Consider the following 17,454-nt stretch of genomic DNA (forward strand, 5'->3'; position numbering starts at 1 on the left):
TTGTTTGGGGCCGCACTGGGCAATGACTAAATACCTACCACCAAAGAACGAGTAAAACAGTAAGCATCAGATATACGAGTGAGTTTTGTTGTACACCGCACTCAGCGACATTCCAGATATAAATGTTTGTTTGTTTATCGCCACAATCTGCAATAGTACAGCTATTAGGCCATCCCAATTAAAGTTACAGTTTGTCTATGTATGATATATGTACGGAAAAGCATTGAAAATGCCAGTATTGTGTATCTTTTTATCCAGACTTAAGGCATATGAAAAGGTATCGGCAAATGATGTAGACATGATGTTCTAGACAAAGCATTGTGAAGAACGACTCGCCAAAAACACAAAACTAAACTCACTCACTCACTGACAGATGAGATACGAAGAGTGACAGCGGAGTAACGGTAACGTTCCTTGGGCATGCTTCAGTTTATAGTACCAAGTAAAGTTTTTGGGCAGCGGTTTCAACCATCTTTAGACTATATATCAGATACCACCAGAGGTCAATGTCGTGCAACAACACCTCGCCAAGATCGCCATCTTTTAGATACAGAAACAGGTCTTGGTGCTCCGCCTACTTTTTATGTGTCCTACCAGACCCCCCTGCGGTATTTCTTCCTGCTCCAAAACCGAGTCTCTGCTTACAGACTGAGATAAAATGCCATATAAAGGAAAATTCTGTAAACTTTGCATTTGCAACAAATACCCACACCTCTGTATTGACGTAGACATGACAAACTAATTTCACTGATGGCTACAGCAATTCTTTTAGTAAGAGTTCCGCCAGTTACCCCCGCTTGACATGCAGTCTATATTACGATTATTTCTAGGGGTTAGGGTTTAGATTTAGCATTATGTTTAGGGAAGGGTAGGCTTTCTACAAAAAAATATACATCAGTTCTTAGGCATAGAATGGTAAAACACGGGTGTACCGGCGGAAATCTTTCCATATCTTTAAGGATCTGTTCATAAAGAATATTTTTTGCGATTATAAGCTCGACAAAAGTTTGCTTTTTACATGTTATCTTAAAAGATAAACAGTTTATACAAACATAATGTGTCATCTGGTGCTTCGCCCGGTGTCTATGTGTCCTACCTGACCCCATTGCGGTATTTTTCCATGCTTCAAAAAGGAGTCTGAGGATCTTAACCGGCGTATCTATCACGTGGCGTGTTGCATGTGTAGTCCGTGAAAATCATGCATAAGAGCAAATGTTATCGATTGACACAATGACGTGCGACAGTGACGGTTAGACATAGGGTATCTTGGAGACCAACTGATAATGGCAGTGTTCCTAAACTTCTACAGTTTGGCGAACCTGTGGATATGGAGACAATTCAAGTTATGGTGTTTAAAAGTATGAATAACTTGTTTCCTTTTATCGTATGTGGCAAAACCACCGTCTACTTTTATCAATTTCTGCATACCTGACACTTTCAGGACACTGCCTGACTATATATACGAGGGTTGGCTGAAAAGTTCTAAGCCTCAATGTGAAAACAAGTTACAAAGTCCACGTTTGTAATTTATTTTTCTACATAGTCCCCTTCCAAGTTCACACACTTTTGCCAGCGATGCTGCAAGGCCCGAATCCCGGTCAGGAAGAAATCTTCTTCAGCTACCCTAAAAAAATCAGTCACAGCGGAAATGACGTCATCATTACTTGCAAAATGGCGACCGGCGAGTTCCTTTTTCCTTTTGGGGAACAGGTGGCAGTCAGAAGGAGCCAAATCAGGTGAATAAGGAGGATGGTCAATGAGTTCAAAGCCACAATCGCGGATTGTTGACATGGCCACCACCGATTTGTGAATAGGCGCATTGTCTTGGTGGAAGAGGACACCTTTAGCGATCATCCCTTGTCGTTTGGCTTTGATTGCTTCTCGCAACTGGTTCAGTAGATCAGCATAGTATCTGCCGTTGATAGTTTGACCTTTTTCAAGATAATCAATGAGCAGAATACCCCTGGAATCCCAAAAGACTGATGCCATCACCTTTCCAGCTGAAGGAACAGACTTGGCTTTCTTCGGAGCTGGTGAATCAGGATGCTTCCACTGTTTTGACTGTAATTTTGTTTCTGGTTGAAAGTGATGTATCCAGGTCTCATCCATGGTTACAAATCGTGCCACAAAATCATCGGGATCTGCTTCAAAACGACGCAAATTGTCAAGGGACGTCTGGAACCTGACACGTTTCTGTTCTGCTGTCAAGAGCTTTGGCACCCATCTTGCAGAAACTTTAGTCATTCCTAATTCGTTGGTGATAATATGCTCAACCCTCTCGTGAGAGATGCCCACTACACTAGCAATATGTCGAGTAGTCAATCGTCGATCATCCATCAACATATCGAGCACTCGCGTGATGTTTTCTGGAGTGGTTGCCGTTGAAGGCCTTCCTGAGCGTGGGTCATCATCAAGGTTTTGTCTGCCACGCTTAAATTCTGCAGCCCACTTCTTTACTGTGGAAAATGAAGGAGCATCATCCCCTAGAGTGGAAACCATGTCAGCATGTATCTGTGTTGGGGACATCCCTTTCTTTTGCAAGTATTTGATGACTGCCCTGTATTCAGTTTTGTCCATTTCTGATGATTTCAGAGGGTAGATTTACCAAAAGAGCTGTATTTGAGATAAAACTATTAGTACGTTTGTAGTTCTTGTGTCTATGATTCACTAAATGATTGTCCTCATTGGTGGCAAACACCTGTCTCTACCTGGTGGGGAAAAAACACTCAGGCTGAGAACTTTTCAGCCAACCCTCGTACGCATGTTATGCTTGACTGTGGTTCTCTCATCACAAGGGATACAAAACGGAGGATCTTCACTTTGTAACAGGTATTAACGCATATGACCAATGCGACGTCGTTGTATAATGACCTCCTAAAATCTGGAGTGCTAACCACCTAGTAGATGTAACCAATACAAGGTTTTATTTCATGTAATTTATTAATACCTGCTTCAGCGTCCCACCTCTTCTGCATCAGATATGGATGTGGGTTCTAATGTTAGATATGCAATCAGTGTGGGATAAGAAGTGGCTCCACAGATTTGCTGAGTGCTGCCTTAGCATAAATGCCAACATGACTGGGGAACCAACAAAAGACGATGTTGCATTGGCCAGTCGCAAGTTCATTACACAATTCAACAATTATTTCGCGTAAAAGTGGATGTTTACAATAAGGATTTTTAACAGCCTGAAGACACGAAAGAGAATTGGAAAAGATATGTTTGGTTTATGTTTATGTGTGTCTTTGAATATATATAACACCTGTTACTAAGGCGTTTGCATCTGTTGTAAAACCAGATCTGCTATCTGGTATTCTAGAGCATACTGTGCTGAATCCAGTGACAGTGGCACATGCCCCCAGACCACCATCCTTTGACCCATCAGTAAATAAGAATTTTGTATGTATTATCTTTTAGTTTTAATTGATTTTATTCTTGTTAATGCTGCAGTTCCTCAGTATCTAAGGTCTTATGTCAACTTCAGGCCTCACCAGCTGCCGAGGAGGGGATAAAAAACGTCAGGAAAGAGATATACTCAATGCAGGCAGCAGAGAGGAATGGATTAGTTAGTATAGAGGTTTGTTATATACTGCAAGGATAATGGTTAAAGGATGACTCATCAGCTTCAACAGACGGGAGAGGTTCCAAAGGAGCCAAACCAAAGGAACCTATACAAAGTCGCAGAGCTTGATGATGACGAGTGTGTATTTTCTGTATATTTTTGTTATTAATTCAGTAATAATTATTATTGGGTCACAACATTTAGTGTTTTGAATATTAAATATGATGGGTCACATTTCGTTTTAATAGCTGGTCAACACTTTCATCATTCTGGTTTTCCGGAATTTTCTGCTCCTAGTTTTCGATGTGATTACTTCCGAGAGACCTATTCTAGGGCATTCTATAGTGTTGACGATGTTCGTTTGTGCCCGAACTTTCGGGAAATGACTTAGTAAATATATATAAAGGCTGGTTGCCGTGCAGAGGGTGATACTCACACTCATTCACATCACTGCCAACGCTTGAAAGCCCGTCAACGCCTGGCCTACATTATCTGCTGTCGCACCGATCACTGTGTTGACATTCTGCCATAGTTGATTCTCTCTCACACCAAGACTTTAGTGAGTTTGCCATACTGTCTTTTGTGACCCATTGACTTAGGTTTTGTCTCTCTTGAATTGTACCTGAAATCAGCATTGTTATATTGACTTGTGAATTTGTATACCTTGCTCTCGTCCAATCAAGAGCATACTCTGCCGTTGTTACCTCCTCTAAACAAACAGTCGCGTGTCAGACAGCAATTTGCTGGGTCATAGACCAACAGACATTATATTCCACTAACAAGGAATCCACATCACCTACGTCTGCATCACAGACTGATGTACCATTAACCTGTCAGTTACCTGAAGTCGAAGCAGAACCAGAATCGCAATCCGAGTGACAGTCTCAACGTTCATCTCGAAAGGATAAGAAACATTCGCGAAAGAAAGAATCAAAGGCCCTCAAACATCTGAAAGTGCCTTTGTCAAATCCTGTACCGGTTCATAATTCATATGAATCTTTGGATATGGATTTGTACCATCGCTGTCACTACAGCGTAAAGGACCCCAACCTCATATCCTAGATCACCAGTTGAACCTCCATGAGTTATACACCAAACATTCTTCAATGGAACTGTAGAGGATTTCGCAACAATTTTAATGACCTTCAGCTATTAATACAAGATCTAAAGCCATCAGCCTTTTGCTTACAGGAAACTTTCCTTAAAGCTACAGATAATTTTGACTTAAAATATTGTAATTCATAACCATCACTTTTCTCCTCCAGGTGATAAAGCTACAGGAGGATCTTCTGTTATGGTGAGGCAGGGCGTCACTCACAGTCCTGTTCCCCTCAATACCCCCCTCCAAGCTGTGGCTGTACCCCTGTACTCTTTATATATTCAGCCTTCGTTTTATCTCCGACTGATCTTCAAGCATCATATGATCAGCTACCGACGCCTTGAGTCATCATGGGGGATTTGAATGGCCATAACCCACTTTGGGGTGGTACTAATCTCAATGCAAAGGGTAAAATCTTAGAGGAGTTTTTCTCAAACAATGATTTATACATTTTAATGATGGTTCTCACACTTATCTTCATCCAGGAACTGGCACACACTCTTGTCTGGACTTGTCAGTTGTGGATTCCAATTTACTGAGTGAATTTGAGTGGTCAGTTCAGGATGACTTGTGCGGAAGTGACCACTTCGCTAATGTACTAACATCTGTGTCTCCAACAGATGTCCCTCCATCATCCACATGGAATTTCACTATGGCTAACTGGCCTTCATATGCAACTCTATGTAGTAATTAACTCACACCTGATGTTTTTATTGATACAACTGATCCCATAGAATGTTTCTCTGCTGATCTTCTCAAAATAGCTGAAGATTGTATTCCGAAGTGCTCTACAAATCCTCACGTCCGTAAACCATGGTTTACAGCTGATTGCAAACAAGCTAAGAAGGCACGGAGGAAGGAAGGCAGAACAATATTTCCGTCACCATCCACTGGTCCATAATCTAAATAGCTATAAAATTCTAAATGCTAAAGCCCGGCATACCTTTAAACAAAATAAACATCGGTTTTGGCTAAATTATGTTTCACAGATAAATTCACAAACACCGATGTCAAAGGTATGGAACATGATCCAGAAAATTAAAGGTAAGCGAAACAAATCAAGCATACACCATCTCAACTCTAGAGATGAATTGGTAACTGATCACTCTGATATCGCAAATAAACTGCAAAACTTGCAAAACATTCTTCCTCATCCAACCATGCACCTGAATTTCATAAATACAAAAACTGCAGGGGAAGAATTGCATACATTTTCATTCGGACAATAGGGAAGAATAACGAACTCTTCTCTCCATGAGCTTTTTATGGCTCTTGAACAAGCTCATAATACTGCTACAGGAGCCGATGGTGTACATTATCAACTCCTGAAGCACTTACCCGAATCATCAGAAATATATGCCTGAAGGCCTTGATTTGCTGAGGGTTGTTTCCAACTCGAAGTGGGAGGGGATCAGAAAGCCCTCCTCCACCTGTACCGAGCGTTTATACTATCCAAACTTGATTATGGCTCCATTGTATATGGTGGAGCCTGTAAAAGCAACCTAAAATTATTGGATTCTGTCCACCACCAAGGCTTAAGACTTTGTCTTGGGTCCTTTCGAACTTCCCCTATTGACAGTCTGTATGTCGAGGCCGATGAACCTTCTCTTACCCAACGGCGTATAAAATTATCTTTACAGTATCTCACAAATCTATATTCTCATGCGTCTAACCCTACATTGAAAAGTGTTTTTTCAATCCTCTTTATGAGGATCTCTACAATAAAAAGTCTTCTCTTGTTCCGCCTCTTGGGATAAGAATTAGACCATTCATTTCTGCCGCTGGCATTGAGCTGGAAAATAAATCTCCTTCCCGTTTGCTTTCCGCTTCTCCTTGGCAGCTGGTGAGGCCACCTCTATTTCCACAGCAGAAGCTAACGCCATATTAACATCTCTTAACCCTAACCCTAACACAGTTTAAGAAGTCGGAAACTAATGAATTACAATATAGACAAGAATATACTTAACTAAAAAGTAACTATAATACATACAGACCCTTATTTACAGATGGATCCAAGGATGGTGACACAGTTGCTTGTGCCACTGTCATTGGATCCAGAACAATATCTTGTCGATTGCCCAAGAACACCTCTATTTCCAATTCTTGTAAACATTCAGTTTTAATAGAGATTATCGAATTGTATAATTATCTTCCCACTGGCCAATGTGACATCGTCATTTGTTGGTTACCCAGCCATGTTGGGATTTCTGGGAATTCAACGGCTGATCTTGATGCCAAGGCACCACTCAACAAATCTGTGACACCACTTCTTATTCCATACTCTGATTACAGAGCTAGCATTTGATCTTACATCCGTGATCTAATGCAGACGAGGACGATGGCGCAGTGGCTTGTGCCATTGTCATTGGAACCAGAACAATATCTTCTAGATTACCAGATAATAGTTCTATTTTTACAGCAGAAGCTAACGCGATACTCACGGCTCTTAAATATATTGAAAGACACCCTAAACATAAACAGTATATAATCTATTCCGACTCTCTTTCTTGCCTTCGGGCTATTAAAAATATTTCTTGTAAACATCCACTTCTAATTGAAATTATTGAATTGTATAATAATCTTGCTACTGGCCAGAGCGACATCGTCCTTTGTTGGTTACCCGGTCACATAGGCATTTCTGGCAACACAATGGCCGCTCTTGCTGCCAAGGCAGCACTCAACAAATCTGTGACACCACTCCTTATTCCATACTCAGATTATAAATCCACAATAAGATCTTTTATCCGTGATCTGATGCAGAAGAAGTGGGATACCCAGGTAGGTATAAATAAATTACATGCAATAAAACCTTATATCGGTTATAGTTATTAGGGTTAAAAGAACTTTTTAATAATGTTAGCTCTCATGTAATTATTGTATTTTTAAAAGAATTAGATTTGTTAAATGAATTGTAAATAGATAAATATTTTATTCTTGGAAGTTTGAATTAGTAACTTAGAGTGTTAGTGGCTGTATCCTCGAGGGGGGTTAAAGCACTGTAAAATCATTGTCCTCCTGAGAGGGTACGTAAGTCCCAAAACGTTTAAAGTACATCAAAACGTTCCACTGTTTCTAATCGTAGAATACCTGTCCTTTTAATTTATGGCTAGATTTTTTGAATTGCTAACGGCTGAAGGGATGATGTAAATCCAGCTAGGTTCCATGCAGGAACCAAATGTACTGTAAGTCCCCATGGTCCCAAGTATGGTGATCTACCTTCTGTCGTTGGTGATATATATCCCGTATTTTATATTGTGTTGTCCTAATAGTGATCTTAGTTTTAACTTTCCAGACTAGTTTTAAATTGTAACTGTGATATTCTAGTCATTTTACTGTCCTTTGTTGACATGTTTATTTATGAAATATATTTAATCCATTTCAGTGTTAAATGTTCTCGTCACGATATGGCTAAATATTGCCGATGTGACGTTAAATATTAACTCACTCACTCACTCACTAATGCAGACGAAGTGGGACGCTCAAGTGGGTGTCAACAAACTAGGTGAAATAATACCGTATGTTGGTTACACCTGGGTTGTCAACTTGTCCTCCGTTTTGTGTCCCTTGTGAGAGAGTCACAGTCAAACAACTCCTGCTTGACTGTTGAATTCTCCATCATAAGGGATAAATATTTCCATGTTAAAACTGTTAAGGATCTTTTTGATACTCTTAATTATCATTTAATTCTTTGATTTTGAAAAGAAATTGATTTCATTAATGAAATTTGATAAATATGTTCCGTAAGTAGATGTGTTTTAATGACTGGTAGTTTTGATTAGTAACTTTGATTGTTTTTGGCTGTACCTTCAAAGGGGGTTAAAGTACCGTAAAATTATTGTCCCCATGAAAGGGTATGTAAGACCCAAACCTTTCAAAGAAAAATTGAAACATACCAAATTTTTAACTATAGCATTTTTGTTATTTTAATTTTCGGCTAGTTTTTCCTACAGTCGCCAGTAGCTGAGGTGATGGTGGAAATCCAGCTAAGGTCCATGCAGGTAGCAACGGCACTGTAAGTCCCCGTGGTCCCTGGTAAGGTGGTCTATCCTCAGCTGATGGCGACCAATAGACCAATTTTACATTGTTTTGTCCAAACTGATTTTTCTCCTTTAAAGATATCTGCTAGATAGTTTTAACTCAGTCTGTGATAATCTAGTGTTTTACTGTCTTTCGTCGACCGGATTTTCTATATCTTATGTCTATCGTATAAATTTAGAACTAGTTTTAGTCACGATATGGTTGAAATATTGCCGATATGACTTTAAATCTTAACTCACTCACTCACTCACGTAAACCAAAAACACCAATGTGAGCAAGATAACAGTTCGGTGATGGCGTGTTATTGACCAGGCTGAAAACGTAATACAATCATGCGTATTCATATATTGTCAATACCACTTCAAAATACTTTCTGGAAGTTCAAATTGAAATTTTAGTTTGTGGGCACATCCGTCTTTGCCAGCTATAATTCGTACTATTTCGCCAAATAATGTACAAAAAACAAGAGAGAGTGTCAATGTGCACGCATACAAGCATACTGTTCTATATTATTTTGGTTTTACAACTGGTTTGCATACAAATACATGAACATGTATTTATGGTGAATTTACAACTGATTTAGCCACGATATGGTTGGAATATTGCCAATGTGGCCCAACGTTTTAACACGCTCGCTCACTCATTTATCGTGTGGAGGCTCAGGGCATCCTGTCAACTTATACCACGTTATATACTCAAGCAGAAAATAGATTACATACATATATATATGACAACGAGAGCGTAGGTGAAGGGGTGGCTTGGTCTGATACACCTCTGGTTATCAATTATTCTATCGTAGGTTATCTCACACGTTTTTACTAAACAGCACTAGCCATTTTAACATGCACATTCCTGTATAGAGGTTCAAAGGGCCCTGCCAACTAAAAACCACGTCCCATCCTGAAGCTGAAATGGATTAAGACAACGAGAGCAGAGGGAGGTTATTTGTTGGGTCTGAGGCACCGTTCGTTATCAGGTCTTCAGTCGTCTGTTAACTCACACGTTTTTACCAGACGCTGCACAAGTCATTTTCACAAGTACATTTCTGCTCTAAACTTAAAGTTTAAAGCTCGTGTTAGAGAACGAAAGAGGGATTGCACTCAAGCAGAATGTTCCTAGTGGTTCTGTGCACTTTGTTGCTGTGGGGATCGGCGTTTTCTGACACAACCGTCACAATCTACAACGAGTGGCTCTCCCAGGGTGGGCATGTCCACAATGAATTTGCAAGATGGAGCAAAATTAATGGGCTGACACAAGAAAACCTAATACCCAAATGTAAATCTATCGGGACAGCTGCTGGGCGTTGGCTGAACAGAGACGAGAGTGACAACCTCTTTCCTAATGTATGTATGACATGCAAAAGATATACTGGTAAATGATTTCATATTTTGATTATTGAATGATGTCACTGGACAAAGAGCCATTCATGTAATATTGCAGCCAGCGCCGGTTGTTATTGTATAGGGCCGGCAGTTCCAAATATCAGCTAGCCCAAATGACTTTCAGTAAATGATGTACCCGTGAAAGTCCCGGGGTAGAATAGGCCTTCAGCAACCCATGCTTGCCATAAAAGGTGACTAACGGGATCGGGTGGTCAGGCTCCCTGACTTGGTTGACACATGTCATTGGTTCCCAATTGTGCAGATCAATGCTCATGTTGTTGATCACTGGATTGTCTGGTCCAGACTCGATTATTTACAGACAGCCGCCATATAGCTGGAATATTGCTGAGTGCTGCGTAAAACTCACTCATTCAGTAAATTATCTGTCTTTTTTCAGCTTGAATATTTCCCCTATTTTTTTTTCTTTATTAACGTTCGGGAACGTTACTACTGCGCAAGTTAGGACTATAAACAGTCCCATAGTCACTTGCACATTACAATACTGAGCTCCATCAAGTTCTTGCAAACGCCGTGCAGTGTGCTCTGTCATAAAACGTGCTCTCACAAAAGGAAATCTAGAAATCTGGAAAACGAGGTTCGGTCGCTAGAAATCTTTGACGGTCTCGTACGAACTTAATATTATATCAGTCACGTTGTTCGTTACAAAAAATACGCTTAATAAGCGCACAGTTGTAACCAGTGAGCCAGAGGCATTGTGACTCACACTCTTCACTTTCACACGAGGACATTCGCAAGGGGCTGATGAGACTAAATTTTCGGTTTGTTTATATTTATTTCACTCCAGCATGGGGTGAGTGAGTGAGGTTAACGCAGCATATATCAGTATTCTAGGAATATTCCAGCATATCACGACGGGAACAACAGAAATAAGCTTCATCACAACATGGAAGTCACTTATCGACGTTGTCAACGGAAAAACTAACACACCCATACTGTAATGTATCATTTCATTTTCAGTGGCCAGAAAGCCCAAGTCAACCTGGATACCCAGACCCCACCTATCTCCAGGACCATGCACTTCAGTCAAAGACTTGGGCATCGTATATGCAACAACTAAATGGCTATGGGAGTGCCATCGACAACATGGTCTGGAACATAAGAGGTGTCTAAAGTCATTAAAGTTTCAGAGATAACTGAACCAAAACCAAATAAGGAACAGCAAGCTACTAATATCCCCCGTAATCTTGTACTACACCAACATACTGTACCCCTTAGATGGTATGTATGTCCCGAAACATTCGAGTAATATTTCATCTTACCTCGATTTCAATCACAGACGACCGCCTCCGTTGTGTGGTGGGTTGAGCGTCCAACCGGAGAGCAGAAGGTCGTGGGTTCGGTCCCTGCCGCGTCATAGCTAAACATGTTTAAGCGTACTTGTTGGTCCCTGTCTGGCTCTGGTCATTAATGAATACAACAAGGACTGGTCGGCTCGTAGTCAGTCAGTATAATATGTCTGACGGTGGAACTCATGCTTAACTGTGACATGGTATCTCACTGAGCTGGCACAAGAACACCAGTCTGGACCTGTGCAAGTAGCCACGCGCACACACACATGCACGTCGTCATATGAGCGAAATATTTATATTTTATGTGCGACGTGAAACCCCTATTTAACCTCACCTCACTTAATCGCAGAATATGCACGCTTTTGTTTATGGTTAAACGTGTCCCAAATCGCTAGCATCTAAAGGAATGGTTCCAACAGTACTGTACCTCCCCATGGTTCCAGATATGGTGATCTACCTTCAGTTGCTGGGCTTCTAGCTCTTCTTACATGTCTGCTTTACTATCCTTCGGCAACAGATTGTAACATACACCATAATTAACAAATGGCCTAGTCCAGTCACGATTTGGCTAAGATATTACCGATGTGACTTTATAATTACACACGCTAACTACTTCACCAACAGTCGTAAAAGTGTGTTATCTTTCGTCATTTTGAGAAGTGGTTTTATAATGGTTCCGCTGTTGAAATGATTTCCTTTTACAGGTACACAGGATTAGTTTTCACAACTAAGCTTGTCAGGAGTAAAGCCAGGACATGTCTTGCACCTCAGGCCTCTAAAGTTATGATGTCCTTAAATGAGGAAAATTAGTAACACAGTTTGAACTGATACATTTAATAGTTGTGATTCAATGGTTGTAACCTATTCTTTGTTATGGCTCTGACATTTGGGGAACATATCATTACAGCGAGTGAGTGAGTCAGTTAATATTTAAAGTCACTTTGGCAATATATCAGCCATATCGTGACTAAAACAATATACAGATTAACAACAATGAGCTTTAGATTATACAATTCTCTCAACGAAGGACAGTAAAATAACTAGAATACTACAGATATACGTGTAAAACTAGTTATGAAATCTAAAACATTTCAGCTATAAGGGACAACACAATATGAAAATAGACTATAGATCATCAACAACTGATGGTAGATCACCAACATGGGGACCATGGGGACTTACAGTACGTTACTTACCTGCATGGGCCATATTTGGATTTACACCATCTCTTCAGCCGTTGGTGATTGCAAGAAATGTTAGCCTAAATTAAAATAACAAGAAAACTACGTTTGCAAATCCTGGTAAATTTACATTGACTATGAACGTTTTGGGATTTACATTCCGTCTCCGGAGGACAATAATTTTACATTACTTCAACCCCCTTTAAGGGTACAGCCACTAAAAGTTCAAGTTCCTAATCTAAATTACCAATTATTAAAATACATCTAATTACACAACATATTACCCAGAATTCAACAATTAAATCCATTTCCTTTAAAAACCAATAATTAAATGAGAACTGATTGTGTTAAAAAGATCCTTAACTATTTTAACATTAAAACATGCATCCCTTGTGGCATGTCATTACAAAATAATAGAGGCTCTGCAAATTTTGTAAGCAGTACCTAAGGGTGAAGCGAAGTAAGTTAAATTGTATGGTTCTAGGCGAGTGTGACAGACTCCCACTACAGGGAAGCAATGACATGTGTCAACCAAGTCAGCAAGCGTGACCACCCGATCCCGTTAGTCGCCTCTTACGACAAGCAAAGTCGCCTGTAATGGCAAGCATTGGTTGCTGAAGGCCTATTCCACCCCGGGATCTTTACGGGTCTAGTTATAGTGCCTAAATAACTACTTGCTCATTACTCTTCTGTAAACCTTTCGCAAAGTCAAATCGTGCTGCTGCACACAATGCTGATCTATACTTATAACATGTACAGATCTTAAACTCCAGGACAAATAGCTGCAAAGTTGTTTTTTGCACTCACTAGACGTACAATCTGACTGTAAATATGTGTCAGCCTATCAACTCACAACACTGTACTTAGAACGTAGTTTAAGGCAAGCTGATAATGTTTGACTTTCCTTTTTTTCTCACGTTCTTCTTTCCAGGTCTGAACTGGCCCGACTGGATGGATAAGTCACATCATGAAGGTCAGTTCCCAAACAACGTTGACGCTGCATCAGAATTTGTGTCGCTGATGGTTCAGAGTGCTAATAACTACACAGGAGGACGCCTTCCTTACACATTTGAGGTCATCAATGAACCTGATTGGGTCGAAAAGATTATTGACCAACAAACCAATATAGATTTTCACAACTCTGTTGCCAAGAAGCTGAAATCACAATTTGGAATGAAAGTTGCCGGACCAACATACACCAGTATGGCCTTACGACAAGCAGATGAAAATAACTTCAGCTATTGGAAAAGAACTGCGAAGTTTATGGACATGACGCTTGATCATTTGGACTTTTTCTCTTTCCATTCCTACAGTTATCTGCGGGTGTCAGGTGGAAACTTTTCACGTTTTGGCATCAACGAAGCTCGTCTGGTCGCTTCTATTGACATGGTGGAGAATTACTCCCATCTCAAGAAAGGCAAAAATGTTCCGTTAGTTGTCAGTGAATTTGGTAGAGGAAATGTTATCGGACTTCCCGACGGTTTCGAAAATGGAACGATTGACTTTGAGACCATTTATCAACCCAACGGTTTCATGTTTACTTTCCTGAACTTGAGGGAGTTTATCGAAATAGTTCTAGTTTTTCTTCACGGAAATGTTCAATATCCGGGTCATCCCACTCTAAGGAATTCCTTATTTACAAAAGATGGTCATGCTCTTAACATGACGAAATATTTCACGTTTTGGACAAACTTCGTTTATGACCAAATGTTTATTCGTGTTTCAAGTCAATACAATGGACAAGAAAGAGTCGTTGCACCCCTGGCCCTAGCAAACCCTCTCACCAAAGAGGTGGTAGTTCTTCTTCACAACTATGACAGAAAATGGCAAAATGTACTACTGGACTTCTCCAACAGCTGGATCAATCCTTCCACGGGCGAACAAACATGCGTTCTTTTTGAAAATGGTAATCCGGCAATTCATTCTAACTATCATTTCAACATATCGAAAGATCATGGCTCCGTGGGTCTACCTGGATCATCAACATGCTTCTACACGTTCAAAACCAACTACAACTTTGACAGAATGCCCACGTGCAACCAAAGCACATATTATGGCAGAGACATGGTCATCCCTATCAACGATGGGCATGCTCAGACAACCATCCGTCTTCCAAGTACTGGCTACAGTTCTGCGCATCTTAGGGTGGGAGTTAGCAGAGACTTGAATGCTGACGCACGGCCCAAGGCAGTTGTGTTCAATGGCCAGATGTTGTCATCAAGTTACATGCTCTTTGATTCTATGAAGACCGACGGGAAAACAAAATGGAACGTGTGGGTGTTCATGGTCCCTGAATCACAGGTCCGTGCAACAAACAACGTCAACATGACCTTTGATGGCGACGGTGGTCATGTGTCATCTGTTGGCCTCATTGTCGGCAAAATATAGAAGAAAACTCTCCCTCTCAGAAAATGGCTGCACTTATGACTGAACTTCCAGTAGGAGACTACCTGTCACTAAAGGAATAAAGTTTATTAAATGACCATGTGTGTTGGGATTTGGTATGCCTCTGCCCACAGCTATTACAGTCAAAGAAGAACGACACCTGTGTCAAAGTGCGCGATGAGTTAGCTAGTTAAAGTCTAATGTCACCTCTGCAGTATTTCAGCTACGACGTTTTGAAAAGGAAACAATAGTGTGCTTACAAAGATGCTTGCACATTGCACTCTGAGTTAAATCAGCAGACAGGGCTTTTACTTGTTATTGACGTATAATGAACTTGGAAGATGTTATTCATTGCCCCACACTTGTGTTAAAGGCAGTGGAATGGTCTAGTGGTTAAAGCATTAACTCTTCACGCCAAAGACCCCAGTTCGATCCCCACATTGGTACAATGTATGAAGCTCATTTAGGATGTCCTCCACAGTGATACTGCGGGAAACAGCAGCAACCGTCAAACCATACCCACTCACTAACACTTATGGTAGCAAAACGTTTTGCAATCTATGATTGATCATGCCCCGACAAATGACCTTGGACCTTAACGAATGACCGAGACAGCGTAGTGGATGTTGTGGGCTGTGGCGCAGGCACACTGTTTGTGGTATATTTTGGAACACGTCAGCAAATGAATGAATGAGTAGTATTTTACGAAGCTTTAAGCAATTTTCCAGCAATATCACGGCGGGTCCAGATAGGTCAATATTGGACAAGCTTAAAACAAATCATTCAAGTACTCAGTAATGTTAGCAGTAAAAACAGCAAATGTCAGATTTCAGTTAGTTCAAGGCAATCTTATTGTTTCTTTATTTGCCCATTGTTGTCTCCTTCTCTGCGCATTGTTGTTTCACAATATGTCTGTTTACATCTGTAGTGTCAGACAGTCTGGTACTCCGAATGTATGGACGTTTTTACAGTTATTCATCTCCCTGGACAGAATTTTCAATAGCCATCACACCACATTGAAATGCAGACAAAGACTTCAGTTTTATCAATGTCTCATGTTTTGTATATTTTATGATACATACCAATATCAATCAAGTGATATTGGTTAAACTGGTACTGGATGCTGACACAGGAAAGAGATCGTCTAGATATATAGCTTTGTACTTTGAATCAGTTGTAGCTTTAAAATACACTTAGTGAAGGGACATTCTCTTGACGTTGAACATCACAAGGGTCCACTTGACAGGCCCTTCTTCATCTGTCCCCCTGAGGGGGTACGTAAGTCCCGAAACATTCGAAGTTAAATTTAAGTTTATGTGATGTTTAAGAGTAGAATTTGTGTTAAAATTCGGCTAAATTGTTTCTCCAACCGCTAGCGGCTGAAGGGATGATGTAAAGTCATCTAGGGGTCACGCAGTTAGCAAAAGTACTGAAAGTCCCCATGGTCCCCTGTATGATGATCTACCTTCAATGGTGATTTATAGTCCGTTTCTATATTGCCTCATGGTATATATTTTTAGTTAAATGTTAGTTTTATATGTTTATATGTGACATATCCGTAGAACTACTATTCATCGTAAGCAGTTTTCTAGCTCTTAATAGTATTGATTTTCACTGATACTTTATCAACAAAAACTTCAGTGGCAGGTTTTTACGTTCTCAATATATTGCTTTTGATATTCATATAAATTCGATGTTCTGGTCTCGATATGGCGGCAATGGTACCGATGTGACACTAAATATTTACTCGGTCATTAATTTATTTCAGTATCAAAAGCAATAAATCGAGAAAAGCTGTCATCGAAGGACTGTAAAATACTAGATTATCACATATATGAACATAAAACTAGTGTATAAAAATGAAAAGTGTATTTGAAGAAGAAAACACAGTATAAAACAATAAGACAATTCAATATGAAACAACTGAAGGTAGAAGGTGGTTCCCAGCTGGATCTACACCATCACTTCAGCTGTTAGGAATTTAGACACATCTGGCCAGAAATTAAAAATACACGTGTTCTACGCTTAAAATCAGTGGAAAGTTTAAATTTGCTGTGAATGCTTTAGGACTCGTGCACCTTCTCAGGAGGGCAATAATTTTATAAAACCTTAACCCCTCCCGATGATACAGTATTGGCATGTAATAAAGCTGTTCTTTTGTATGACTATTTTGACCCTTCTGGTATTCCATACATTCAATGTCAGGTAACAGTTTAAGGAATTCTACCATGCTCTCTAACAGAATTCCAACAGGAGTTGTGGAATGTAGTTGACATATCCAACCAATAAAAAAACACGTAAAATTTGGAACATGTCATTCCAAAGAGATAGCTGAGTGGTTTCATGTAAGTCACCTGTTGGAAAGCAGAACTTCACATGGGCTAAATACCTACTGTATCTATCCCTTGTATATGTGTGTTTCCAACGCAGAAAAAAGCAATAATTTCTTTACCTTACCTTAAAAGCCATCCCTGTGTCAAAGCGACTGTGTCGACGG

The 17,454-nt window shown here is 40.1% G+C and overlaps 1 protein-coding gene across 1 annotated transcript; it reads left to right on the forward strand.

Moving 5' to 3' along the window:
• Positions 1–9,701: 9,701 nt before the first annotated feature.
• LOC137278331 (beta-porphyranase A-like) lies at positions 9,702–15,055 on the forward strand. The gene is made up of 3 exons (XM_067810606.1): positions 9,702–10,042; positions 11,060–11,204; positions 13,504–15,055. Exons 1-3 carry the CDS (start codon positions 9,809–9,811, stop codon positions 14,958–14,960), a joined length of 1,836 nt encoding a protein of 611 aa, XP_067666707.1. The 5' UTR covers positions 9,702–9,808; the 3' UTR covers positions 14,961–15,055.
• The last annotated feature ends 2,399 nt before the right edge of the window (positions 15,056–17,454 follow it).

Source organism: Haliotis asinina, chromosome 1, assembly GCF_037392515.1.
Source record: "Haliotis asinina isolate JCU_RB_2024 chromosome 1, JCU_Hal_asi_v2, whole genome shotgun sequence".
Taxonomy (NCBI): Eukaryota; Metazoa; Mollusca; class Gastropoda; order Lepetellida; family Haliotidae; genus Haliotis; species Haliotis asinina.